The 25982-nt window shown below is 45.8% G+C and overlaps 1 protein-coding gene across 24 annotated transcripts in view; it reads left to right on the top strand.

Annotated features, from left to right (window-relative positions):
• The first annotated feature begins 63 nt into the window (after positions 1-63).
• The window catches only part of MON2 (MON2 regulator of endosome-to-Golgi trafficking), a 118723-nt gene continuing 92804 nt past the window's right edge, over positions 64-25982 (top strand). For 9 of the 24 annotated variants that reach the window (XR_015697754.1, XM_087723519.1, XM_087723518.1 and 6 more), the window contains exons 1-2: positions 68-321; positions 22069-22132. Coding sequence is in view for 16 of the 24 variants with exons in the window: in XM_087723519.1 (XP_087579645.1) it covers positions 211-321; positions 22069-22132 (175 nt within the window). In the remaining 8 variants the exon portion in view is untranslated. Of the gene's footprint in view, positions 322-22068; positions 22133-25982 lie in introns of all 24 variants that reach the window. The other 15 variants (XR_015697757.1, XR_015697756.1, XM_087723514.1 and 12 more) reach the window with 4 other exon arrangements.

The following is a 25982-nucleotide window of genomic DNA, read 5'->3' as shown; positions in this document are numbered from 1 at the left end:
AGCTGAGTGGACGTGGACGGGGACGCGGTAGGACCGGCCCCTGCGGGGGGGTGGGGGTGGGGAGGAGGAGGCGGCAACGATACTTCTTCCCTCCAGGATTGACTGACTCGGGGACGCCCTTCGAAGGACGGGGGAGACTGGCTCGGCCGGCTGATCATTGCGGGCCTTCCCTCGTTGCCCCCGCTGCTGTGCTGATCCCCCGCCAGAGCCATGGCCGGCACTAGCAGCCCCGAAGCCGTGAAGAAACTGCTGGAAAATATGCAGGGCGACCTGCGGGCCTTGAGCCTCGAGTGCCGCAAGAAATTCCCTCCCGTCAAAGAGGTGAGCGGGGGCTGTTTCTGTCCGGTACGAGGCTTCCTTTGGGCGCCTGTGTGAGATGGTGTCGAGTTCTCTTTCTCTTTTGTCCCGGAGGGATTCTCTCGAAATCGTCGGGTAGTTTTTCTCCCTGTGTAAACTGAAAACAGTTGGATTGAGAGGCGTGGATGTCTTTGCCACAGTTGTCCGATTGCATCGCTTCCTTCATGCTGCCCGCGCTCTCGGTTGCCTGGCTTCTTCCGATTAATTTCTCTCCTGTCTCTCCTGCATTGAATGTAGGATACTGTTCTATCTCCTCCTTCACGTTATCTTTTCCATACCTCCGCTCAAAATAGTCTCTCAACATATAATAATACATTGTACCTAATTTGGCTGTCTTTTTATAGGGTAATTTTCAGTTCAAATTCTTGTTTGAAGATGACCTGATAATAGGAGTGTTGTCATAATCAAAGGAGATTTCAGTTTTAAATATGCGGTACTTGTACTATTACTATTTTTTCCATATACAGGTAATCCTCAAATTAGAACCACAGTTGAGACCAAAATTTATGTTGCTAAGTAACAAGAAAAGAAACAATTGTTAAGTGAGCTTTGGCCATTTTACTATCTTTCTTGCCACAGTTATTAAATGAGTCATTGCAGTTGTTACGTTAGTATCACAGTTGTTAAGTGAATCTGACTTCCCCATTGACTTTGCTTGTCAGAAGGTTGTAAAAGACCCCGGGACACTGCAACTGTCAAAAATATGAATTGTTTGCCAAGCATCTGAGATTTGATTGTGATCATAGGGATGTTGCAATAGCTGTATGTGTGGAAAAAAGTCATGTCACTTTTTTTTCAGTGCTGTTGTAAGTTTTAAATGAACTGTTGTAAATTGAGGATTACCTGTATAGATAAATAGGTGTCTGTTGTACTCATCTCTATATACCATAATATTAACTCTCTCACTTGGCCAGCAGTGCTGGCATGAGAAGTAGGGTAATCTACCACAGATAGATTTTCAAACTTTGATGAGATTTCAGATTTGTAAGATGTATCCACAATAGTTACTGGTAAATTTGTATATGTCATTTACATATCATTCTCTTCCATGCCTGACATGTTAGGATAGAATAGTCATTGATCAATTAAGGATTGAATAATATCAGTATGTAATTAACAAATGTTTTAATACTGCCAGTATACACTGTCAGAATTTTAACTTATTTAGGATGCAGTCTGGTTGCACCATCCCAGCAGCCATATTATTCAGATTCCCTTTCTTCAAAGAGAAAACGAGCTTAAATCTAGAGAGAGAATATGAATGCTTTGTGTGAAATCATACTTAAAGAGTACAATAAAGATTGTTAGATGAATAGCAACTATATCTGAATCAGCCCCATCTAGCAATTGTTATTTATACCTTATTTGCATCATGTTCAAACTATTATGATATCCGCTGTTGATGCCTGCCCTTTATGAATATCTAAAAGCTTCAATTGCCAGAAGACAGCAGTTATGCTGTGAAATTGTGTAGCATTGTGATTTTAACTGTCTCCATTTTTAAAGATCCTAAGCACTGAAGTTAAAACTTTATAGCCTAACGTTTAGGTAATGAAAGAGCTTCTTTTTTTATTGAGTTCGGATCAACAAAGTCCCACCTTTGGCAAGTATTAACTCTCATGTGTTGTAGCAATACTAAGCAAAATAAGTGTACATTTGTTGTAAGAGTCCACTAAACATTTCAAGGCTTAATATGATAGAACCTAAAACAACCCCTTGGTTCCTCAATTTTCACCCTGGAACCACATAAATGAGTGGAGTATAATCTATGCGGAATGATATTTTACCATTCAGGAATATTAGCCAAGGAAATTACTATGTTATCGAATAAAGAGTTCCCTACTAATTGTTTCTGCCCATCCTACCCAATCAGGCAGAAGGAGCCTGCTTTGGGTACTTTTGGCAAGGGAGTGTTGGCTGGCAGTGCCCAGAAGGAGAACCTTTTCTGCCATGGCAACTGTCCTATGGAACATCATCACGCCTGAGATTAGATTGCCCTGTTACTGTAAGACCTTGAAAACTTGCTCTTGGGCCTAAGCCTGATAGCCCTCATCTCCTGGCTGTGAGGATGATGAGTTAGATAATGTTTGGCTGCTATGTGTTTTTTTTTATTTTACAACTAGCTGTACCCGGCCACGCGTTGCTGTGGCCCAGTCTGGGCATAGTGGGGCGGCAGGTGGTTTCTGCCGTTGGTCAGGACTCGGGGCTGCTGGGCCGGGCGAGGCTGGTTGGGGGAGATGGCACCGGGGCTGTCGGCCTTGTGGAAATTGTTGAGCATCTCGGAGGAAGAGCTGCGCTCAGGCTCCCCCAAGTCGGTGGCCCAGGAGAGTGAGACATCCAGGACCTCGGAGGAGGAGAAGTCCTCAGTGTGCCGCCTCACGGGGCACCCAGGGGCCACCCTAGCCCCGCTGCACCTCAGGCTGATGACGACGCCCTGTCGGAGCCGCCTTGGTGAGGCTGTAGCTGGCTCGCTGTGAGGGGGGGTGGAGAGAGCGCACAGCTGGCCGGGCTGAGGAGACCCTCTGCCTCCTCTGAAGCTCCACTGGGCTGGCTGGGGGGAGGCCGGCTTAAGGGTGGGGGGAGGCAGCCAAGGGATGGTGCAGGTGGCGCCCCGCCTCATAGAGCAAAGGCCCGGCGGGAGGGGAGGGGGAGGCCGAAGGGCTTCGGCTGCCCTTGGCAGAAATGGCTGAAGCTCGTCAGAGGAGGGGCAGAAAGGGGAAAGGGTGCAGCCGCAGCCCAGCCACACATATAATGGGACCGTCGGGACGAAGCTGGAGAGGGGCCGAAGTGTTCCGAATATACTGTACTCACTAAATGAACGCTATGGTAAACGACACAGCTCAATTCTAACACAATGTCACACGAAATAATTAAATCAAAATGAAAATAAATCAAAATCTATGAAAATTCAATATAACAATGCAATCGGAAACATTGAAATGAAATCATGAAATATTTAGTATAGCGTGTGTTGCTTTTACGTCCACCAGATGATGCTGGTTTTCAAAAAAGCATGTTTTTACCAAAAAACATGTTTTTACCTGTCACAGGTGTGACATCTATATAATAAATGTATATAAAAACTTTTGCGTATTCGAATGCAACGTTGTGTCAAAATTTCAAAGCAATCGGTAAAGAAGTTTCGGAGATTAGCGATTTTTAACAAACAACCATTACATTTTTATTTATATAGATTGTGTATTCTATATTCACCTACTCCCATAAAAGTGAAATGTGAGGAGATATAAATTAAATTAAATAAACAAATAAATTGTATTTTTACGCATGACTTGGCTAAGGCAAATAGACACATTTCAGCAAAGAAGCAACAACAGTATATTTATTTCAATAGTAGAGCCTTTGAACAATATAAGAATAGCAAAAATATATTTATCTGACTGATGAGATTTTTCGTAAAGCATGTTTGCATGCTGACACTTTTTACATTAGATAATCTGCTTGCAAATTATTATTATGCAAACAAGATATCATTTTTTTTAACTTGGTAGCCTGACAGCCCAACTTTGTAGCCACTCTATCTATAAGGAGATGTAATAGAGTACACGTTTATATTCAACAATTTGCTTAAAGCACTATGGACATATCAATGGATTTTTAATTATTAAACCTGCAGTAAAAGATTTTTCTGTCAGGCAGATTTTTTTTTTTTAATTTCCTCAGATTCTGAACACTTGTTTAACTGAATATCAACTCACTCTCAGATGCCTTGCTTTAGCTGGCTCCACCCAGTGCCAACAGGTTAGGTTAGGTTAGGTTTAATTTATTTGTATGCCGCCCTTTTCCCTGAAGGGACTCAGGGCGGCTCACAACTCAAAAAGGGCGGGGAAATACAGAGTTACAAAAACATAAAAACCATACATAGTTAAAAGCACAACAAACATACCATTCGAAGTGGGGCAGCGAGTCTTTAGCCCCAGGCCTGTCGGAACAGCCAGGTTTTAAGGGCTATGCGGAAGGCCTGGAGGGTGGTGAGGGTACGAATCTCCACGGGGAGTTCGTTCCAGAGGGTCGGAGCAGCCACAGAGAAGGCTCTCCTCCGGGTAGTCGCCAGTCGACACTGGCCGGCTGATGGAATTCGGAGGAGGCCTAGTCTGTGGGATCTAATTGGTCTAGTGGAGGTAATTGGCAGTAGGCGGTCTCTCAAGTATCCAGGTCCAATACCATGAAGGGCTTTGTAGGTGACAACCAGCACCTTGAAGCGTACCCGGAGATCAACAGGCAGCCAGTGCAGCTCGCGGAGGATAGGTGTTACGTGGGTGAACTGAGGCGCACCCACGATCACTCGCGCAGCTGCATTCTGGACAAGCTGAAGTCGCCGAATACTCTTCAAGGGCTGCCCCATGTAGAGCACGTTGCAGTAATCCAGTCTGGAGGTCACAAGGGCACGAGTGACTGTTGTGAGGGCCTCCCGGTTCAGGTAGGGACGCAACTGGTGCACCAGGCGAACCTGGGCAAATGCCCCCCTGGTCACAGCTGACAAATGGTGTTCAAAAGTCAGCTGTGGGTCCAGGAGGACTCCCAAGTTGCGGACCCTGTCTGAGGGGCGTACTGTTTGACCCCCCCAGCCTGAGAGGTGGAACGTGACCCGTCAAAAGCGCGGACGACAAAAGCGCGATCGACAAAATCGCGCCTTTGACGTCATCACAGCGCGACGAAAAAGATCGAAAAATTCTAATAAAAATTAATAAAAATTAAATTAAAGCAAGCCGATTCACATAAAGGTAAGGGTTAGGGTTAGGGTTAGGGTTAGGTTAAGGGTTAGGGTTAGCTTTAGAGCGTTAGCGTTAGGGTTAGGTTAAGGGTTAGCGTTAGGTTTTTCGTTACTTTAACGGTTAGGTTTAGGGTTAGGTTTAGGGTTATGTTTAGGGTTAGGTTTGGGGGGCTTAGGGTAAGGTTTTCGCTTTATTTTTACATTTTTCGAACTTTTTCGTCGCGCTGTGATGACGTCACAGCGCGCTTTTGTCGAGCGCAATTTTGTCCTACGCGCTTTTGTGGTGGAACCAGGTGGAACACTTGGCCAATTAGTAGGAGGGAAGCACAGCAGCCACTCGGTCTTATCTGGATTGAGTACGAGCTTGTTAACCCCCATCCAGTCCCTAACAGCCTCGAGGCCCTGGCACATCACGTCAATCGCTTCATTGAGTTGGCACGGGGCGGACAGATACAGCTGTGTATCGTCCGTATACTGGTGGTATTTTATCCCGTGCCGTCGAATGATCTCACCCAGCGGTTTCATGTAGATATTAAAGAGGAGGGGGGACAGAACCGAACCCTGCGGCACCCCATACGTTAGGGGCCTAGGGGTCGATCTCTGCCCTCCGACCAACACCGACTGCGACCTGTCCGAGAGGTAAGAGGAGAACCACCGTAAAACAGTGCCTCCCACCCCCACCTCCCGCAGTCGTCGCAGAAGGATACCATGGTCGATGGTATCGAAAGCCGCAGAGAGGTCAAGGAGTACCAGGATGGAGGCATGACCTCCATCCCTGGCTCTCCAGAGATCATCGATCAATGCAACCAAAGCGGTTTCCGTGCTGTAGCCAGGCCTGAAACCCGACTGGAAGGGATCTAGATAATTGGTTTTCTCCAAGGACCGCTGGAGCTGAAAGGCCACCACCTTCTCAACAACCTTCCCCACAAAGGGGAGGTTGGAGACTGGACGATAGTTGTTTAGGACGGCCGGATCCAAACATGGCTTCTTCAGGAGGGGTCTCACCACCACCGCCTTTAATGCGGGGGGAAAGACCCCCTCCCGAAGGGAGGCGGCAACAACCGCCTGGATCCAGCCCCGTGTCACCTCCCTGCTGTTAGCAACCAGCCAGGAGGGGAACGGGTCCAGTACACATGTGGAGGCACTTACAGCTCTCATGGCCTTGTCCACGTCCTCAGGGGTAACAGCTTGAAAATCAATCTAGTGATGTCCTACCAGATTATCCCTTGGTGCCTCAGCTGGTTCTGCAGAATTGGAGTCCAGGTCCGCCCGAAGCCGAGCAACTTTATCCATGAGGAATTGGACATAGTCCTCAGCTCTGCCTTGCAAAGGATCGCTCGTATCCCTCCTATTTGGGAGGGAACGGGTTATCCTGAACAAGGCGGCTGGGCGCGACTCAGCGGAAGCAATCAGAGAGGCAATGTATGTTCTTTTTGTCGTCCTAATTGCCCGGATGTAAACTCTGATGCTGGATGTTAAAAGTGCTCGGTCTGACTCGGACTTACTGGATCTCCATCGGTGCTCTAGGCGTCTCTTTCGGCGCTTCATCTCCCGGAGTTCCTCAGTAAACCAAGGGGCCCTCCTGGATCCACTGCCTCGGATCGGCCGTAAAGGCGCAATCCGGTTAAAAGCCTCTGTCGCTGCTGAATTCCAGGCAGCAACCAGAGTCTCCGCCGGACTGCGGGCGAGAGTATCAGGAATAACCCCAAGCTCCGTCTGAAAACCCGACGGGTCCATAAGTCGCCTGGGGTGGAACCACCTGGTCGGTTCCTCCTCCCTACAGTGGGGGTTTGTTCTCCGAAAGTCAAGCCTCAGTAGGTAGTGGTCCGACCATGACAGGGGTAAGATCTCACTACCCCTCAGACCAAGGTCACAACTCCACTGCTCCGAGAGAAATACGAGGTCGAGCATGTGACCCGCCGAGTGAGTTGGGCCCCGAATTACTTCGGTCAAGCCCATGGCTGTCATGGAAGCCATGAACTCCTGCGCTCCATCAGAGTGTTCACTGAGCGAAGGCAAATTGAAATCCCCCAGAACCATAAACCTGGGGAACTCAATTGCCAGCTCGGCTACCGACTCGAGGAGCGAGGGGAGGGCTGCTGCAACGCTGTTGGGAGGCAGGTACGTTAACAGCAAGCCCACTTGACCCTTGAGGTCCAACTTCACCAGCAGGGACTCACACCCAACAAGCTCCGGAGCAGGGATCCTCCGAGGTACTAGAGACTCTCGGATAACAATGGCCACCCCCCCACCCCTTTCCTGTGCTTGCGGCTGATGAAGCACCTGAAAGCCCTCTGGGCACATCTCTACGAGGGGGACTCCTCCCTCCGGGCCCAGCCAGGTTTCAGTAATACATGCCAGGTCTGCCCTCTCGTCTAAAATTAAGTCCCGAACGAGGGGAGCCTTATGAACTACCGACCTGGCATTTAGCGACAGCAGCCTGAGACCAGGGTTTTGATTACTCGCCCCATCTGGCCTTGGAGTGGGACTCACAGGGGCGGAAGGAGGGATCTCTGTAACGTAGCGAGCCCTCCTTCCCCGGTAATGGCCAGCCCTAAATTCCCCGCCATATCTGCCCCTCCCTGTTAAGACCGTAATGCTCCGGCCCACTCCCGTGTCCGTAGTCCCTCCACCCACCTCCACGGCCCCCGTATTTCCCGACAGGCCCTTCGAATCAGTCATCCTGAGAAAGGACATTGGTCTTACCTGAACGTCTGTTTTCAGAAGGGGGAGGGAATGGTCACACGTGGGTTATTCTCAAAGCCTGATTGGTCCAAAGACTGAGAGAAAATGCTTAAATACTGGTGCCTTCCAGTCCTATCCCAGTTTCCTCGAAGGCGAACGGTAGAACTGAAACAACAAAAAAACAAACACACAACAAAACCCCCGGGAACCACCCGGGCCCTCCCCTGGGCCCCGACAGAAGATCTCAGGGCGGGTTGTGACCATTCCCTCCCCCTTCTGAAAACAGACGTTCAGGTAAGACCAACGTCCTTTTTCCAGAAGAGGGGGAGGGAATGGTCACACGTGGGACATACCCAAGCTACAGTCCCAGGGAGGGAGAATGAGAACCACTAGGGCCCAAGGGGAGCCTCAACCGACACCCCCAGTGGATCCTGCCATCAAGGACACACTCGCATCCGCGAAGGCCTCCAGACAATAACGCTGGAGGAAGGCGCCGGGCCAATTGAGTGGCCGCGTGACAGGCGGCCCCAACGCCCCCCCCCCCCCCGCGGCCTCGCTTTTGGCGCTCCTAATAGACTGGGCCGTGAACTCCGATGGGGCTGGCCCGTCGACCCGAATCCCCCTAGGCTTCCGCAATAGCCCGACACAGCTGATGCCAATTGAGCTGAAGACACGCTCAAACCCAGCGACCCCCGGCTGGAAAGAACCAGCCTACAAGGACTTGACCTACGGACCCCTCGGTCCGCCGGAGATGGAATCGCAGGGCGCGGGCACGTCCAACCGATGCCAGAGCCCCCACGCCATCCTAGGAACGGGCTCGGGCCCAGCCGGGCCGGATGAACTCCTGAGCCTAACGAAGGGAAGTGGCCACCTACGGGAAGAAGGTACGAGCAAGGCGAAGCGTCGCCCCGCACTGTAGAGATGATGGGGGCGACCTCAGAACAGGGTGCCCAACTCCATATACACCGGTTGGGGACAACCGCCACAAGGGTGCCTGCAGACGAACCCACCGAAGAGATTCGAAAAGGAGCCCCCCTCAAGCCCAGAGCACGAGGGGAAGAACACACGGGGAACCCGTGGACAGAGGGAAACCCAAGAATCCGCCCCCTACCGAGAAGCTCGATCAGGGGGACCTGAGAGAGGGAAGGAAACCCCCACCCCCTCCAGGGTTGAAACAATTCCGCCATCAGGCGGCACAACTCTTGTGGAGGGCCGACGTCAGGCCCCTCCCACAGGAAACTTGTGACGATAGGGAGAAGGAGCCCTGCCGGGTGAAGCCAGGCGAATAACACCACCAGATGACACCCAGGTGGAACGGCAGCCGCAGGCCGTAAGGTGCCCAGGCATCCCAAGACGCAAGGGACCCAGTGGCTGTATCAGCCCCCCACAGCTGCCGAACAAGAGTCATGGGACCGCTGCAACCTCAGGGACCGGGCGAAGCAGGACCCCCCCTGCTGCCAGGCTAACCCCTCCCGTGGGAGCCCCGCGGAGGGCCACCGACAGCCGGACGAGGTCCGCGAACCAAGGGCCCATGTCATAAGGGCCACCCCCATGATCGGGGTTCCCAAGCCACCCCCCCTTCAGGGAGACTCGCAACCAGGGGGAAGGGAGGAACCCATACCGAAGGCCCGCAGGTCACCTCCTCCCGAGGGCGCTCGCCCACAGACCAGGACAGGAAACGGGTGAAACCCCAGGGAGGAATGGAGCATGCGGGCGAGCGGGTAGACACCCAGGGAATGTCGAGGCGCCGACAGATCCGCCAAAGAACCGATGACTGAGGGAGTAGGCCCGCTCCCCTGGTCAGGGTCGCCCGATGCAACCGAGCCGCCAGGAGGCAGGGGAGCCCGGGGAGAGTCCCGACTCCGAGGGGAACAGTGGCCCCACCGCCCAGACGTCCAGGGCCAGAGCAGCCCGGCAGAGGGTCGGAGAAGCCCCCCCTTACAGATGTGAGCCTCGGCGGTCACCGTGTCCAATGGGAAGGCACGCGATGCCCCAGCACCGGGCCCCGAGGGAAGCGCGGAGCGCGGCGGGCCGGCACAAGTGCCATGCCAGCGTCGAGGGGTAAGACCCGAAAGTGACCACCTGCCTTGAGCGAACCAGGAGCCCACCGGGGCCTCCCCCGAACAGGCCCGCGTCCGTGAAGACGTACGCTCTGTCTGCCCCCTGAGTTAGAAGTCCCGCCGAATGGCTGGGGCAGATCCACCCCAGCGAGACCCGGGCTACCCCCAGGAGGCGGAGGGCCCGCAGAAGGTGTACCGTCGTCCCCCAGACCAGGACGAGGATCCCCAGGAGAGTCCAAGGGTCCGATGTGCGGGACTATCACTGCGCAAGAAACATCTCGCCCAAATTTCTGATAGAGGGAGGTTAAAACCAAACGACGTCTAAGGCCCTCCTGCCAGCAGATGCAGGCCGAACGGGGCTCCCTGGACAAACTCACCCCCTCCCCCGACATGGAGCCTATGACCGACGCCGGGCATGTGGAAAGGGGCGAGGCGGCCACCAAGGAAGCCCACCGAGGAAAAGGACGAGACTCCGAAGCTTCTAGAACGTGCGCTAGTATCCGAGAGACCTGAGTAGGCTAGTCCCGCTAAGGAGTCGGAGCCCCCCAAGAGTGGCGTGGACGAGCCGCTCGGGCCGCCAGGGCCTTCGCGAAGCCCGGAGAGCAGAGTCCAGTCCAAAGGGAAGGGCCCCGTGGGAGGACCCCAGGGACCCGCGATGACCGGCCAGAGTCGAGGAACGAAGATAGGCCCCCGTTAGAGCCACCGAGGCCAGGAGCCTCCTGCCCGATACCCCGAAGAATGGAAGAGAGGGAGGACGCTCTCCCTGCCTGTGTACCAGAGCGGTGCAGGTATGTGAGGGCCCGCTAAGCCTTCCGTCACCCGTTCAAACCGCGGACAGATGTGAGATGCTCCAGGCCCCGGTCATCCGAAGGAGCCGTCTGCACCGCCCGAAGGCCTAAAAGAAGGGCAATGGCCAGAACCACTGGGTAGCGGACACCCCCCCCCCGGGCTCCCAGACGGAGGGAAAACCCCAAAGAGAGCCGGCGGGGTGGAGAGAACCAACGCGGGAGCGAGGCAAGCAGAGACCCCTGCCCAAGCGTCCGACGCTGACTGCCCTAAGGACTCGCCTCCGATGGGACGACCTGAGGTTGAGCCCCTTCCCTCAGAGGAATGGGCGCAGCCCCCCCCCCCTGTTGCTGGACCACCTGGACCGGAGGAGGGAGCCGTATCCGCTCTGGAGGGATGAGCTGAGGAACTGCCTAATAAATGGAAGAAGAGAATGCAAGATTATAGACAGAATCGGAAACCCATACTGGCACATGACAAAAAAGAGATTTAGAGCCGGCGTAGCAGCCACAAGCGGGCGAACTGTCCCATGTCTCCATCCTTGGACCGGGATGAGGGCCCCCCCCCAAGGGCCAGGCCCCTCGAATGGTAAGGCCGCCCGGAGTCAGTGGGCCGAGCCGGCCCTCAGTCAGTGTCGCAGGCACCGGAGCCCGGGCGACGTGACCGAACTGGTCAGCATCCTGGAAGCAACTTGAGCGAACCCCAGTTGCCCCCGGGAGGCACAGGCGGGCCGCCCTGGGCCAGAAGAGATCCAGGCGGCGAGGCTCGCCTGGGACGTGAAAGCGCTCCCGACGATGCCACGGTCACGTGACCGAGGCCTGACTAAAGCAGAAAGCCGAGGTCGCAGAGGGCGTCCCACGCAGCGCAATCGAGCGCACCTGTAAGGGTGCTCAGCACACCTGACAATATTAGGGCAGCCCCTAGAAGGAAACGGACGGCAACTGAACCGTCCAAGCAAGGGCCCGGTTAACACTAAGAGTTAGTGGCCAATGCCTCCAATACAGAAGTCGGAGAACTGCGCCCACCATATAGTCAGCGCCTCCCTAGCCGAGGGAAGAGCCGAAATCTCTTCTAACCATGGCCATGGCAGAAACGAGGTTATGCCAGGATCCCTAGGAGGAGGAATCAAGGCCCTCCCCCCACCTAGCCATGTCCTGAGTCTTGTCCAAAGGCATAGTCAACAGTCCAGGTCGGGACGCCCAGAGAATGGGCCCCTCCCAGGGACCACACCTCCATCTCCAAGGAGATTTTTTTTTTAATTTTATTTTACTTTCATTAATTTTATTTTTATTTTTATTATCATTATTTTTATTTTTATTTCAATCTCTGACCAAGATGGGGGGGACATAGCCCAGCACTGGGTGCGGCCCAGACCCCCCATGCTTGGAAGACGAAACCAGGCCCTTGGAGAGCCAACCTGCGCCTGGGATAAGACCCCCAGAGTCACACACACACACACACACACCCCGGATCCTAAAGGGAGACTAGTATAGATCTAATTCAAGCTATTAGCTCTCATCAGCTAGCCATACCCTTACTGGGATTTGAACCAGGGCTATATTACATGTTAGGCAAACATCTTAGCCGGCCACAGGCTCTTCTGAGGGGGGGGGAGAAGGACCCCACTCCACCTGGAAGAAGGGGAAATCTGCCTGGGGACCCCAGGATAAGGTGGACTAACTCCAGGATTGGATTGGGCTGAAGGGCCTGAAGGGAGGCCAAACCCAGACCTTGGGATAAATGACAAAGGCCCACACACATAGAACTTATGTATATCCCCAGAGGGTTGTTAGGCCTTATAGGAAAAAACAGTTCGCATTTGCTTCTGAAGGGTGGAACTGAGCCAACCCTGAGTAGGCCAGGATAAATCCCTGGCTGCCAGTAGAAATAGTAAACAAAGGAAGGCTAACAATTTCCAAGCCACTAGGCCCCATCGGCTAGCCATCCCTTACTGGCATTGAACTAAGGTACAGTTTAGGCAATATAAATTAAAAACTCTAAGATACAAACTCTGCTCCGCACCATGCAGCCCTTGACCCCTTCCCACGAGAAGGACTTCAGGGCAGGGGGGAGACATTGGGGGGGACATCCTACCCCTCCCCCTGCAAAGGCTTTCTCACCTCCCGCCAGGTCTGCCACCTGGCCCTGGGGAAACATCCGAGCCCCCCTCCATTTCCCCACTTACGTGTCAAGCCGGAAGGAATGGAGGATTCCAAGCCTCTGTAGGCCCCATCGGGACCTGGGCCTGCTGTCCTGTTGCCTGCCATGCCAAATGAGAGGGACCGCACCAGCTTCGAGGCCGTGGGTCAAGCACAATCATCGCGTACGTGGCGACCAAGGCAACATGGCCGCCGGAACTTTCATTTCCGATCTGGCGGCTCCGTCGGCCCTCTGAAGGACCGTGCTGAGGCAGGCAAGGACGGGGGAGGCCTCGCGGCCCCTAGGCACGCACCACCTCCCCCAGGAACACTCGTAGCGATCTGAGCCGAAAGGAGAATGCAGCAGCCGCCCGAATCAAACAGCGGCTCCGCAATCGGCTCACACGCGCCTCCTGGCACTGCTGCTGCATCTCCTAGCTATTTAAGGGAGAAGGCAGCCTCTCCAGCAGCTGAAAGAGAGCTGGCACCCCCGCACCCGGGGACAGGCTAAGGCTCTGGGCCTGCGGGGGGGGAGGCAGCATGCCCCACTGGGCCCTCCCCCACCGCCCGGGGCAGTAAACTGTCCCTTGGGGCCACAGCTGCTGACTTTAGTAATTTAGAAAACCTTTTAAATGCCCAATTAAACCAAATGAGACCAAATTGAATAAAGTAAATCCTACCAGTAATTCTCAACAGTTCTTGGACCAGAAAAGACTGAGAGGAAACTGGGATAAGACTGGAAGGCACCAGTATTTAAGCATTTTCTCTCAGTCTTTGGACCAATCAGGCTTTGAGAATAACCCACGTGTGACCATTCCCTCCCCCTCTTCTGGAAAATGGAATGGGCCCAGATCCCTCCAGCACTTCTGCAGAGCGTTCAGTGTGGGGGAACCCGGTTCCCATCCCAATCCTCGCTTACACACCCAAACGCTCACCCACTCACACCCCCACAAAAATTTCAAATACAACAATATAATATAAAAGGGGAAAAATTACACAGGTTAAAAATGGGAACATTCACTTACAATCATACACATCCACACTACTTACAAGAAAGAAATTGCGCAGGTATAATAGCTGATAAAAATAAGTGAAAAGTCCGTACATGGGGACATAAAGTCCGTAAGTAACAGCGCAATAGACCGGTCAAGCCGGGATGATGTGAGGGAGCTAAAGTGGCCTCTTTCTCCAAAAGTCTGGTGTAGGAGGAATAGTAGTCGGGATGGCAAGGGTAAAGTTTCTGAGATAGTAGTGGGCGATGAAAGCCACGATAATAAACGCAGTCCGGGGGGAGAGATACAGAGCTGAAAGTCCAGCGGGCTAAGTCCATAAAGATGAAACATAATTGGAGGGGCCAGTTAAGGTGGATGGTAAAGATGGTAATCATAGCTAAGTCAAAACTCCCAAGCAAACGCAGGGGCGATGTCCTCCAAGAAACTTATCCACAGCGTTCTCCCAATTGCAGCGACAAACCAGGTCTAACAAGCCAACAGCAGCCCTACGATAGTCATAATCCCCATAATCTCCAAGCCTAATGGTGATCGCGAGGAGACACAAGCCCCCTCTGCAGCTAAGTCACGATGTCTTCTAAAGCTGAGCCGCAGCGTTTTCAAACGGTCTCAGCAATAAAGGCACCACGACAGTCACGGCAGACAAAGCAGCGAAAGAGGGGGGGGAGGTGAGGCTCTCTCAGCCAGCAGTTAGATGGAGGTCGAAGCTCTCTCCGACCAGCTGGATCTCCAGTCCGCTGCCAGCGTCGGACCCCCAAGAAGTCGCTCGTACCCTAGCCTCCAAACGCTCTCCAAAACGCTCTCGACACTCCGAACGCTCCGAACACTCCGGACGCTCTCCAACGCCTTCCAAAGCAAGCTGGATCGCCAGCTGGGTCGCAGCGTCTTCCGAGCAGCTCCCGGGCGGCTCCCGGGCGGCGGCGTCTTTCTCAAAAAGCAGCCTTCGAGAGCAATATCTCTCCAGTCTGCTGCCAGCGCCAAGCCCCCGAGGAAATTGCTCATACCCTGGCCTCTCTCCAGCTCAATTTCTGAGGCCAGTTTCTCCCCTTTGGCTGTTTTCCCTGTATGGACGCCAGAGCGGTGGACTCGGCAGACATGTTCCTCGCACATGCGCATATCTTCTCCCATGCTTGCTATTATACTGCCTAATGAAATTCCATATTTCCATGGCTTGAGGCGTTGTTTCATTGTCACACTCAAAGCAGTATGGAATGAATCTTGTTGGTTTTGCATAAAAATTGTATATATAAAGGATTATCAAATTGTTTACTGTTTTCCCATCTAACTCTTCTCAATTCTCTGCATTTCTCAAAAACATTTTTTTTTACTTTGTTCACAGTCATAAATGATGTAGATATATTATTGGGAGTGTGTGTGTGTGTGTGTGTGTGTGTGTGTGTGTGTGTGTTCTCTGCATTTGTGTGACAATCATCAAGAAAAATATTCAGGGATGTTTTTAAAGGAATAACCATCTTCTTCAAATTGTGATTGGCATCTTTGAAAGGATACTAAATTTGCATACCTCCTTTTCTAATCACTTATGGAAATTGCTTGTAATTGCTTTTCAGCTATTAGGAATCTTTGGATTAATAAACTTTACAGCACTGTGTGAATTTCCTTCAATCCTTAGCAAAATAACTTTTAATTACAAGTTTAAGTTTGTTTTTAAATGGAATAAATAGCAAAATTTATAAAAGATTGAAAATTTGATTTTAGAAAGTTATAGGTGGACTAAAGGTCCAGATAAATTTGAAATAAGATTCTGGAATTAATTATAAAGCATCCTTCCTGTGGGAAAATGCTTTTGTTTTGATTTAAAAAAAAATAAAAAAATTGGATGTCAGCTGTCCAACTAGTGAAATCCAAAACAAGGAAACACTATTGGGAAATTTTAATTCCCAAAAGTAAAATTTTATTGGACATACCATATTGGTAGTGAAGAAACAAAACCAGCTGTGGTTTTCCCTTGAAATTGCTTGTCTAGTTAAACAATAGCTTCCTCTTCTCTCCACTCTTGGGTGATCACATTATCTAATTATTAGACATCCTTTTGTTATGGGAACAGTCCATTTCTTTCTAAAGCACCTGCAAGTGGTGACCTTAATGGTTTCCTTGCTCTCAGGATCTCCACATACATTCTCAGCATTCCATTTCCCCCTCTCTCCCCCCCCAGTTCAGTGGCAAGTTGAAAAGCATTAGGGTTTGAAAGAAGCATAGTGATTCAGTCTTGACATTGTATTCTACAGGGAACTAAAGTTTTTTAATTAAAGGAAAAGAACATTTAAACTCGATTTCCAATTGCAGAATGAAGCAGGATATTCTAATAGGCTTATTGAAGAATAGTATCTGGATCTATTCCTAGACTGTCTCTAAAGTATATTATAGAAGAGCAAAAGTTCTGTCTGATTAAAAGTGAGTTGAAATGGATTTACAAATGACAGACTAGTAGAATGACATAGAAAAAGTTGTAACACTAGACATAGAAAAAAACACTGGAAGGTGTTTTTAAAAGAGATTTTAAATAATAAAACAAGAGAATGAGTTGGATAAATTTACTATATTGGATTTACAAATTTGCAAAATAAACTTATTCAAGTTTTGAAGAATCTTGTGAGAAAGAACAAAGAAAAATTAAATAAAGTTCTATGACATTATTTGAAGGCATGAAAGATAAAGATTGTTAAAAGGAAGAAATATAAAGTTGGTTTATTTGGTAAAAGTTAAAATAGATAACATTTCTACTAATGGATTTTGCTGATGAGGCCTGGAATGGCAATGCTTTATGGATTTGTTTACAAATAAAATAAGGAAAAAGATAAACTATTGTATTTTAAGTGAAAGTGATAAGTTAATGAATTTTTTACTTGTGGTGAGGAAGGTAGGCATCATTTTTATATGTTTTACTATGTTCTTATTATTTTTTCTCTTTTTTCTTTTTCTGTACCTTTTTCTTTTATTCTACTTTTTCAGTTTGGTTTTTACTGTTATGATCTTTAATAAAATTGTTATTAAAAATATGGACAGCTCAATCAATAGTTTATTTTACAAATCATCTTTTTAAAAGAGCCTTCTTAAAATTGTCATGTGTTTTTTGAAAAGGACTAGATCTATTTTCTTTGTCTTCCTTTTCCTACAGAAACATTAATTTTCTGGAAAATGTATGTATTTAGAAGTTATTCCAATCTGATCTTTTGTTGCCTTTTAAAGATGAATGTTTAGGCGAGAGGAAAAGATGGGTCTCAAGAGATTGTTACCTTCTCATTTTCTGCAAAATAGTTCCATAACTTTGCCAAGAGTATTTTGTGAACCACCAACAGAAATTAATTTAAGGGCAACTTCTATTATTTACATAATGGTAATAGGAAATGGACTATCTCCATAGTTAGGCCACTTAGTATGATTTCAGTGTCACCCAACTCCAGATCAACTCTGTGCAGCTCACACTATAAAATCTACAGTTTTCTTTTATATGCAAAGAATCAGAGAATTTTTTTTAAAAAAATCTATTGATTTTGCCACTGGTTGATTATTCTTAACGAATTGGGATTGTTAAAATTCAAAATATCCTTTAAACAAAGTCACAAAGTGAAACAAAATTCTTCTGGCTATATTGATTCAAGTTTTCAGATATGTAATTATGCAAATTATTCTTGAACTTAATTTGAGTTTTTTAAAGTCTGTTTTTTTAGTTTTTCAACCCTGTACTCCATTATCATAAATGATTCCACTACATTTGGAACTACTTTGAATAAATATGCATAGGAATCTAGTACTATATTGCTTTGATAATCCATTTTATATATTCAATTTTTTGATAGAATGAATTGGAAGTAAAGTTAAATAACATTATGTTCTAATTTAATTTTCTATTCATTCATTCTGTCAAAAAATTGAGCAAAATGTATTTCACCATGGGTCCATCAGGCTGGTCTTATAGTCATTGTGTCATGGCTGCAAATCGGCTTGCTTTCCAATTCCCACTCACAGCCAGATATTTATCAGTGGTGGAAGGGATGTGGGAAGGCAATAGGAGGGGGTAAAGGAATGCAAGAATGCCGGCTCAAAGCCTGGGACAATGCCATCCTCCCAAAGTCATTTGCTGGGAATGTCTGCCAGAATGAAGAGCCTGTTCTCCAAAGAAAAAGAAAGCTAGTGATTGGCCAGTGAATGATAACTGTGGGCAGGTCAAGGGAGAATGGAAAAGTTAATTATGCTTTTTGCATGTGAAAATATCAGAGTTGGCTTCACTTTTCTTCTGTAATCATTTAAGCTCATGCAAAGTATACTCTTGATTAAACAATAGCCCAGAAGTCTTTCTTTGCTAGCTAAATGAATAGAACAGTTAACACACGAAACTGCTAAAAAATGCCCGTGAGCCACTAATTAGAAAAGCGAAAGCTGAAGGTTTGAGAAAAGCCCAGGCAGGGAGTGGGCAAATCCGTCCATTTCTATTGAATATTGTGATCTTGCTGAGGTGTTCAGCGAAAAGGGGTTTGACGTGCTTTGTCTCCACCGCCCCACAGACTGTGCCATCAAGATTGTCACCGGGGTCAAACTGTCAAAACCTAAGCTGTACTCGATGACACCTAGAAAAATGGAGGAACTCGAGCATTCATTGACAAAAACTTAGCCAGGGGTTTTATTCAACTTGCAAAGTCATGCATGGCAGCCCCCATGCTCTTCAGAGAGAAAAAAGAGGATATGGGTGGACTATTAGGATATGGGTGGACTATTGCAAATTAAATATCATTTGCATGGAAAACAGGTACTCCCTTACCTTGCCAAAGGGAGGATTTTTACAAAATTGGTCTTAAGGGAAGCATATTATCAAGTGAGAATCAAGAAAGGCAATGAGTGGAAAATGGCATTTATTTGTCTGTTGGATTGTTACCAGTTTAGAGTATTCCCTTCCACACTACAGGGGCTCCCAGTCATCTTTATGTAGTTGATAAATGAGGTCCTGTACAAGCATTTGTACAAAGAGATTTGGGGTATTTAGATGACATTTTGATTTACACCAAAAGATGGAAGAATATGTGAAGTTATTCAGAGCAATACTTGGAAAGCTCTGAAAAGCCCAGCTTTACGTAAAACTATCCAAATGTGGACAAAACTGGACTAACCAGGGTACCAAATTTCACAGGGCAGTGTGGAGATGGATCCTGGAAAGATGCACGTAGTCTTAGATTGGGAAGCACCTCAGACAAGGAAACAACTGCAAGTTTCCTCGGCGTTGCCAACTTTTACCGGCAATTTATCCCTGAATTTGCTCAAATTACCCTGCCAATCACGAACTTTTTAAAAACTAAGGAAGCCACCAAACCCAAGCCAAGTCAGCCCTTGAAGCTGGAGGATTGTGGCGATACCTACTGTTCTTTAATTATCTATTTTATGATTACTGGAGACTCAACTGTGTGAATAAGGAAAACCCTTAAGTAAAGCTGATTTTTGGAAAGCTTCCTAGACTATCTAAATGGAACTGATTGAATAATCCTGGAATATAAATAACTATGAGTATTGTACTTTCTGAGGAGCAACATTAGGCTTGAATATATTGTTTTTGGACTAAAATAGGGGGAAATAAGAGAAATTTCAAAAGAAATAGTATTAATGTTCCAGAGCATTAAGGACACTGACAAAGAATTACAGGAGATAAAGAACCTATTGCATGGCATAAACGGGAAAATAGAAAATACCCTGCAACTGATAATGAATGAAGACCAAAAATTCCAGGAAAGAGAGACAACAGAAAAAATGGAGGAAAAGACAGAACAGAAAAATTAGCAAATAAAGCAAGAAGATGAGAAGGAGAAGATAATAAAGATAATAATGACTGGTGAAATAAACCAAGGGGAAAGTACTTTAAGAGATTTAAAAATAGAATTGGAGAAGTAGGAAAATACTTTTCAAAGGAAGATAGGGGCCTGGGTAGATACTCTGGAGGTCGGGCAGCATAGGAGGATAGAGATGAGAGAAATGTTTAGATTGAACAGTGAAGATACAGATATAGATAGAGACAAGGATCCAAGAAAGGAGTATGGGAGTCAAGCAAAAAAACAAATAAGAATTGAAGTATTAAAACGGGCAAGAGATGGTGGATAGAAAGGAATGTTTTAAATGTAATGATATCCTGATTAAAAGCTAGAATAGAGGTAGAAATAAGAATACACACGCTTATATAAAGTTATAAATAGCTAGATTGAAAGATTAGAAGTTGAAAGATGATATTATTAAGTATGTTTAAATAATATGGTGATTGACACAAGAGTGGTGCATTGAAACATTGAATAATTAAATAATAAAGGACTATATCTTAATATAAGCATGTGTATTAACACTAACATTAGCAATTTTGGCCTGACTAGAAGCCAGAATAGAGGCAGAAATAAGGGAAATATTAGCACACATATTTTTATACAATAGAATAAAAGCAATTACTAGAGGGAAAGATTAGAGGTTGAAAGGTGGCATTACTATGTAAATCAAATAATATTGTGATTGACATTAAAATGGAACATTGAAATATTGAATAACTACTTTAAAACAAACGTACTGTATATTAATATTAGGATTTCATGTTTAATTAATGTAACAAATATTATTAATATAATTATTGCCACTTGTCCCAAAATGAATGATACTCAGATGCTGTACTATTCATGTATTGTTGTTGAAGTATATTTTAAAAATGAAAATCCAAAAAAGTAGGGGGGGGGAGCCGATAAGAAAAGAATGCTCCAAAAGGAGAACAGGGCAAAAGGTGCACCTTTCCACCAAGATTTTGCAGTCAAGGCAACCCTGCAAGAAGTTGGGGCCCAAGTTTGTGGGACCTTTTCCCATCATCCAGATCATAAATCCAGTGACAGTAGAGTTAAAGTTATCAAAGAATTTTAGGTGCCTCCATCAAATGTTCCATTGTAGTTTACTGAAGCCATTTGCATTTACAACCTGACAAAGCCATCTATCTCATTTGGGTATAGGGAGAAAAATATTTTGAGGTGAAAGACATCCTTGACTCTCAGGTCCGTAGGAGAAAGTTACAGTATTTAATCTTATAGAAAGGGTTTGCCCAGCAGAGGCAGAATGGGTGGAAGCGACACACATCCATGTCCCTAGATGCACCTGGAGGTTCTATGCCAGTATCCACGCAAGCCAAGGTGACTTTTGTACAGTAGTGGTTTTCTTGTGTAATTAATTATGTATATCTGTTTGTTATATTTCAGGACTCGTCCTTCTTTTTGGAGGGGCAGCATGTCATGTCTGGCAGATCAGCTTGCTTTGCAACTTCTACTCTGAGCCAAACATTTAGCAACAATGGGAGGGATGCAGGGGAGGAAGTTTAAAGGAATGCCAGGAATGCCGACTCAAAGCCTAGGACACTGCCAGCCTCCCAATTTTGTTTGCTGGGAATGTCTGCTAGAATGAAAAGCCTGTTCTCCAAACAAAAAATGAAAATGATTGGACAGTGAATAATAACTATGGGCAGGCCAAGGGAGAAAAGAAAAGTTAATTATGCTTTTTGCACGTAAAAATATCAGAATAGGCTTCGCTTTTCTTCTGTAACTATTTAAGCTCCAGTAAAGTGTACTCTTGATGAAACAATGACCCAGGAGTCTTTCTTTGCTAGCTAAATGAATAGGACAGCTGACACATTGCTGTACTTTAAAAAAAAAACAACTTCTTGGGTGATAGCCAAAATGTATCGTAGGAAAGAGCCTTGTTTTATATTTATTCCAGACTCCTAGGATGACATACCTAACAAAATAATTCTTAAAATCTGCATTCACTTTAGCTTTGTCATATCATAAATATGTGTCTCCTAAATCTCATGGTCCTCTATGTCTAACAGCCTCTTGTTCTTTAAAATTATCCAGTTCTTTATTCTGGGCAGTTGATACTCTTAACCTAAGTTGTGCATGCACGTATACTCTCCCACTGCTTGCCTTTATGAATTAAACTGCATGTTAAACATACGTGATTATAATTGGTTGATATGGAATTTGCTTAAACAGAAAATATAAACAAAGGTTCTTTGCTTGGAAGATTTTTTTTTCAAACAATTCATATACTTTCCCAAAAATAAAAATAAGATGAGATATATTTTCACGATTAGTGAGAAACGGCATATAATATGTACAACACACCTTAGTTAAGTAAAATTTAATTATGCTAGGAGTATGTATACACTTTTGGATGCAATTCATGCAAAGGTAAAAATAACATTTTAAGGTGCTATTAAACAAATAATTACTTATGTAAAGTGTAAAATAAACAATGATTTCTTAATTATTTTTCCACAGGCTGCTGAGTCAGGAATAATAAAAGTAAAAACAATAGCAGCACGACACACTGACATCCTAGCAGGTAATTATTTGCAAACAGAACAAATAAAAACATTTGTTTTATTAAAAAGTTATGAGTCAAATCCATTATGTTTGATGTGAAATTAAGTGTCATTATTTTTAGAATTTGGAAGTAACAGTTTTAATCTTTTAACTCCGTTGAAGCTAAAATGTAGTTTGCTGAAGTGATTTCTAGCCAAAGCTAGTAAAACTGTATTGATACCCTATTTCCTAATACAAAAGGAACTTATCTTTAGTGCTACATAATTTAGTAGTATTTTTTAAATAGGATGAGTGTTTTATGTAAATAGATAAGGTAACTGTAATAGAATGAGTCATTAAGAGTTAAGGGGAATTCTATTGTATTATTATTATTATTGATCATAAGCCAAATGTTCAGACTGGGTTTGGCATTTTTGCCTATCTATTGAGTAATCAATATAAGCAGATCTGGATGTTTGATGGGATTACAGACATCATCGCAGGATGGAAGCTGTTCCGAGTAAATTCGCCTTTTGCAATTGACAGATGGCGAATTTGTCAATACCAGGGGTGTTGAAGTGGTGCTCTAGTTGTTTTGGGATTGCACCCATGGCACCTATTACTATTGCTACTACCTTTGCTTGCCTTTGCCATAGTCATTCTATTTCTATTTGTAGAACTTTGTATTTGTTTTTGTTGTTGTTATTATTACTTGGGTCTATGTTGATCTATTACTATATCTTGAGCTAATAAGCATGAAATGTTGGAACAGTACTGTAGAATCTTGACATTACAGCTCATCAAAAGTGATATATATCCTAATCAAGTTTCAAAGAACAATTTGTTTTTTTAATATGGAAAAATTATGTGCAAAGAGTAAATTAACCTAGAATGGCAATATTTGCTTACTGTATGAGACTTTAATCCAAATGTTCTGCATATTTGCCTATCAACAAAAAAATCATTGGCTGTAATCTAGCACTAATGCTAAATGATTATTTGATTATTGATTATTTAATAATTATCAGGTACTGAGGATTTAATAGCTGCCAGCTGATGTAAGGTTGTAAACTGTAATCTGTAAAGGAAAGAGCCTGTAAACTGTAAATTGATGCAATGGGAATGATTCAGCAATACAGGGATTGTCTATTTAAGACTGATGGGGTCCACACGTCATTTACCCCTTTAAGATGTGTGTGTATATAGGTGGTCATTAGAGGGCGTTTCTCTCTCTCTCTCTCTTGTATATAATTTCTCTCTTCGTATCCATAGCTGAGTGGTAAGGGATTTATCTATCATGTGCATGTCTGTATATATTTGTATATAAACCATTATTAATTGTCTAAAGGCTCTGTGTGCTGTGTACGATGTTGTGCTCCTGAGTTTATCTCATAATAGTCACGCTGCCAAAACTCTTGACAGGATATGGGCCCAGTCCAGAGAGAGGGCCAGAGTAACTAGAGAGCTTAGAGAAAGGAATAACCCAGTGTGAGCTTGCACCAGAGTAAGTAGTTTAAATCATGGTTAGCAGGCAGCATGTCCTCTGTCGGCATAATGGGAGGAGGTTTCCTGGTGTCTCAGCTGAATGACCCAATTACCTCTCCTGGAATGTGAACATGGAGATGTGTTGTGACTCAGCAGTTCTGCCGAGAGGTTTTTCGGGATACCAAATTCAGTGTTGTGACTCAGCAATTCTGCTGACAGTTTTTTCAGGATACAAAATTCAGTATGCAGCTGGGGCTTGTGGGAGCAGGTTTGGAGATAAAAGGAGAGATGCTGCCACGCCCCAGTCGCTGGAGTCAACGTTCCTTCGTGTGTTCCGTGTCTGGTACAATATTGCTTGCTTATTACTCGTGATTATGCCTGTTACATTTGGATAAATGCTTTGGTGTTTTCATGTAAATCTGATCCGTGGAGATGGTGGAAGAAGGGCAACGTTTATAAGAGCTTTTGTTTTGAATTCTTAGATTTTTAAAAGGATTTTATTTTCCATTTTCATTTTCATACACTCACATATATACTGTGCATAGCCGGCGCCATACAACATTAAACAATAATCGCAGCAATTCCTCTTCTCAACAGTACCCCCCCAAAAATAGAGACCCAATATACCTCTTCCACTCTCCATACACCTCTTTCTTCCACCCCCTCCACCTTTCTATCTTCCCTCCATCATCCCTCTCTACCCTACTTCCCCTCCCCCTCTACCACTCTTCTCTCCTGATTCACTCCCTCCCTTCCTTCTCACCCCCCTCCCATCCTCTCTCCTGTCCCTCTCTACCCATCTTTCTTCTATCCCACTCCTCCTCCCCTTGGTGTATTTCCACTATATGTCATTGTACTTACCGTAACTTATCCTATTTTTACAGAGAAATTAAAAAAAAACAGTATACATGTGAAATCGCATTACATTGAAATCTAACACATCGTATCTAACCTAGTATATATCCCTCCCTCCCCCCACCCTCCCCCCACCCCCCATCTCCCTCCCCCCCGACTTCCCAGAGCCCATACACGTTATAGATTTTTAACAAACACAGTCTAAAATATATTGAGAAGAAAAGAATAAGAAATTAATAACATCTCTACATTGAGCTTAGCTCCTTCTTGCTAAACTAGCTTTGAACAACTTAAATCATTCCTGATCTTAAGCATAGACTATCTGGAATTTCTTAGTCCCATATTTGTTTTGTATATAGTCAATCCATTTTTTCCAGTCTTGTTTATATCTCTCATTTGAATGATCCTTAAGATATGCCGTTATTTTAGCCATCTCAGCTAAATTTGTAACTTTCAATGTCCATTCTTGAGTTGTAGGCAAGTTTTCCTTCTTCCAGTATTTATGAGTTTTTATGAGTTTTATTGAACACTTATAGGCCGCCCTTTTTCCTGAGGGGACTCAGGGCGGCTTACAATAATGCGGGAGGGGAGTGCAAGACAAGACATAAAAGAAAATGTGAGTAAAAAAATAATTAACAATAAAAGCACAACATTCACTCAGCATTCAGGCGGGGAGAGAGTAAAGTCCTATCCCCAGGCCTGACGGGATAGCCAGATCTTGAGGGCCGTGCGGAAGGCCTGGACGGTGGTGAGGGTGCGGATCTCCACGGGGAGATTGTTCCATAGCGTCGGAGCTGCAACTGAGAAGGCTCTCCTCCGCGTAGTCGCCAGTCGGCACTGACTGGCGGATGGAATTCGGAGGAGGCCTACCCTGTGCGATCTGATGGGATTGCGCCACCAACAATCTTGCTGCCGTTATCAAGTGCAGAATCAGGTTAGTCTCTGCCACTGTAAAGTCAGTACCTAGTACCTAGTATTTTTACCTAGTAAAAATAACTGAGGAGTAAACTTTATTCTTCTTTTAAAGATATTTTGCGTAATCCACCATATTTTTATCCAAAATGCCTTAACCTTTTGGCAGGTCCACCATATATGAAAATATGTAGCATCGAGAGAACCACATCTCCAACATTTAGGCTGTAAATTCAGATACATAGAAGCCAGCTTTTTAGGATCTAGATGCCATCTGTAGAACATCTTATAAAAATTTTCTCTCAGGTTTTGAGCTTGTGTAAATTTCACATTTCTTACCCAGATTCTTTCCCATGTATCCAACATTATTGGTTCTTCAATATTTTGAGCCCACTTTATCATGCAATCTTTAACTAATTCTGTTTCCGAATCCATCTGTATTAATACATTATATATCCTCTTTATGTGCATTAAGCTTTGATCTCTTATTTGTTTAAACAGATTATCCTCAACTTGGATAAAACCAAGTTTTTGATCTATTTTCCACCTGGCCTGTAATTGCCCATACTGGAACCATGTTTGAACTACCTTCTCCTCTTTTAATACCTCTAAAGATTTTACTTGTAGTACCCCCCCTT

This window comes from Thamnophis sirtalis, unplaced genomic scaffold (assembly GCF_051295495.1).
Source record: "Thamnophis sirtalis isolate CommonGarterSnake01/CBP01778 unplaced genomic scaffold, rThaSir2_p1.2 scaffold_9, whole genome shotgun sequence".
In the NCBI taxonomy this organism is placed as follows: domain Eukaryota; kingdom Metazoa; phylum Chordata; class Lepidosauria; order Squamata; family Natricidae; genus Thamnophis; species Thamnophis sirtalis.
This window is presented reverse-complemented; position numbering and strand designations above follow the sequence as displayed.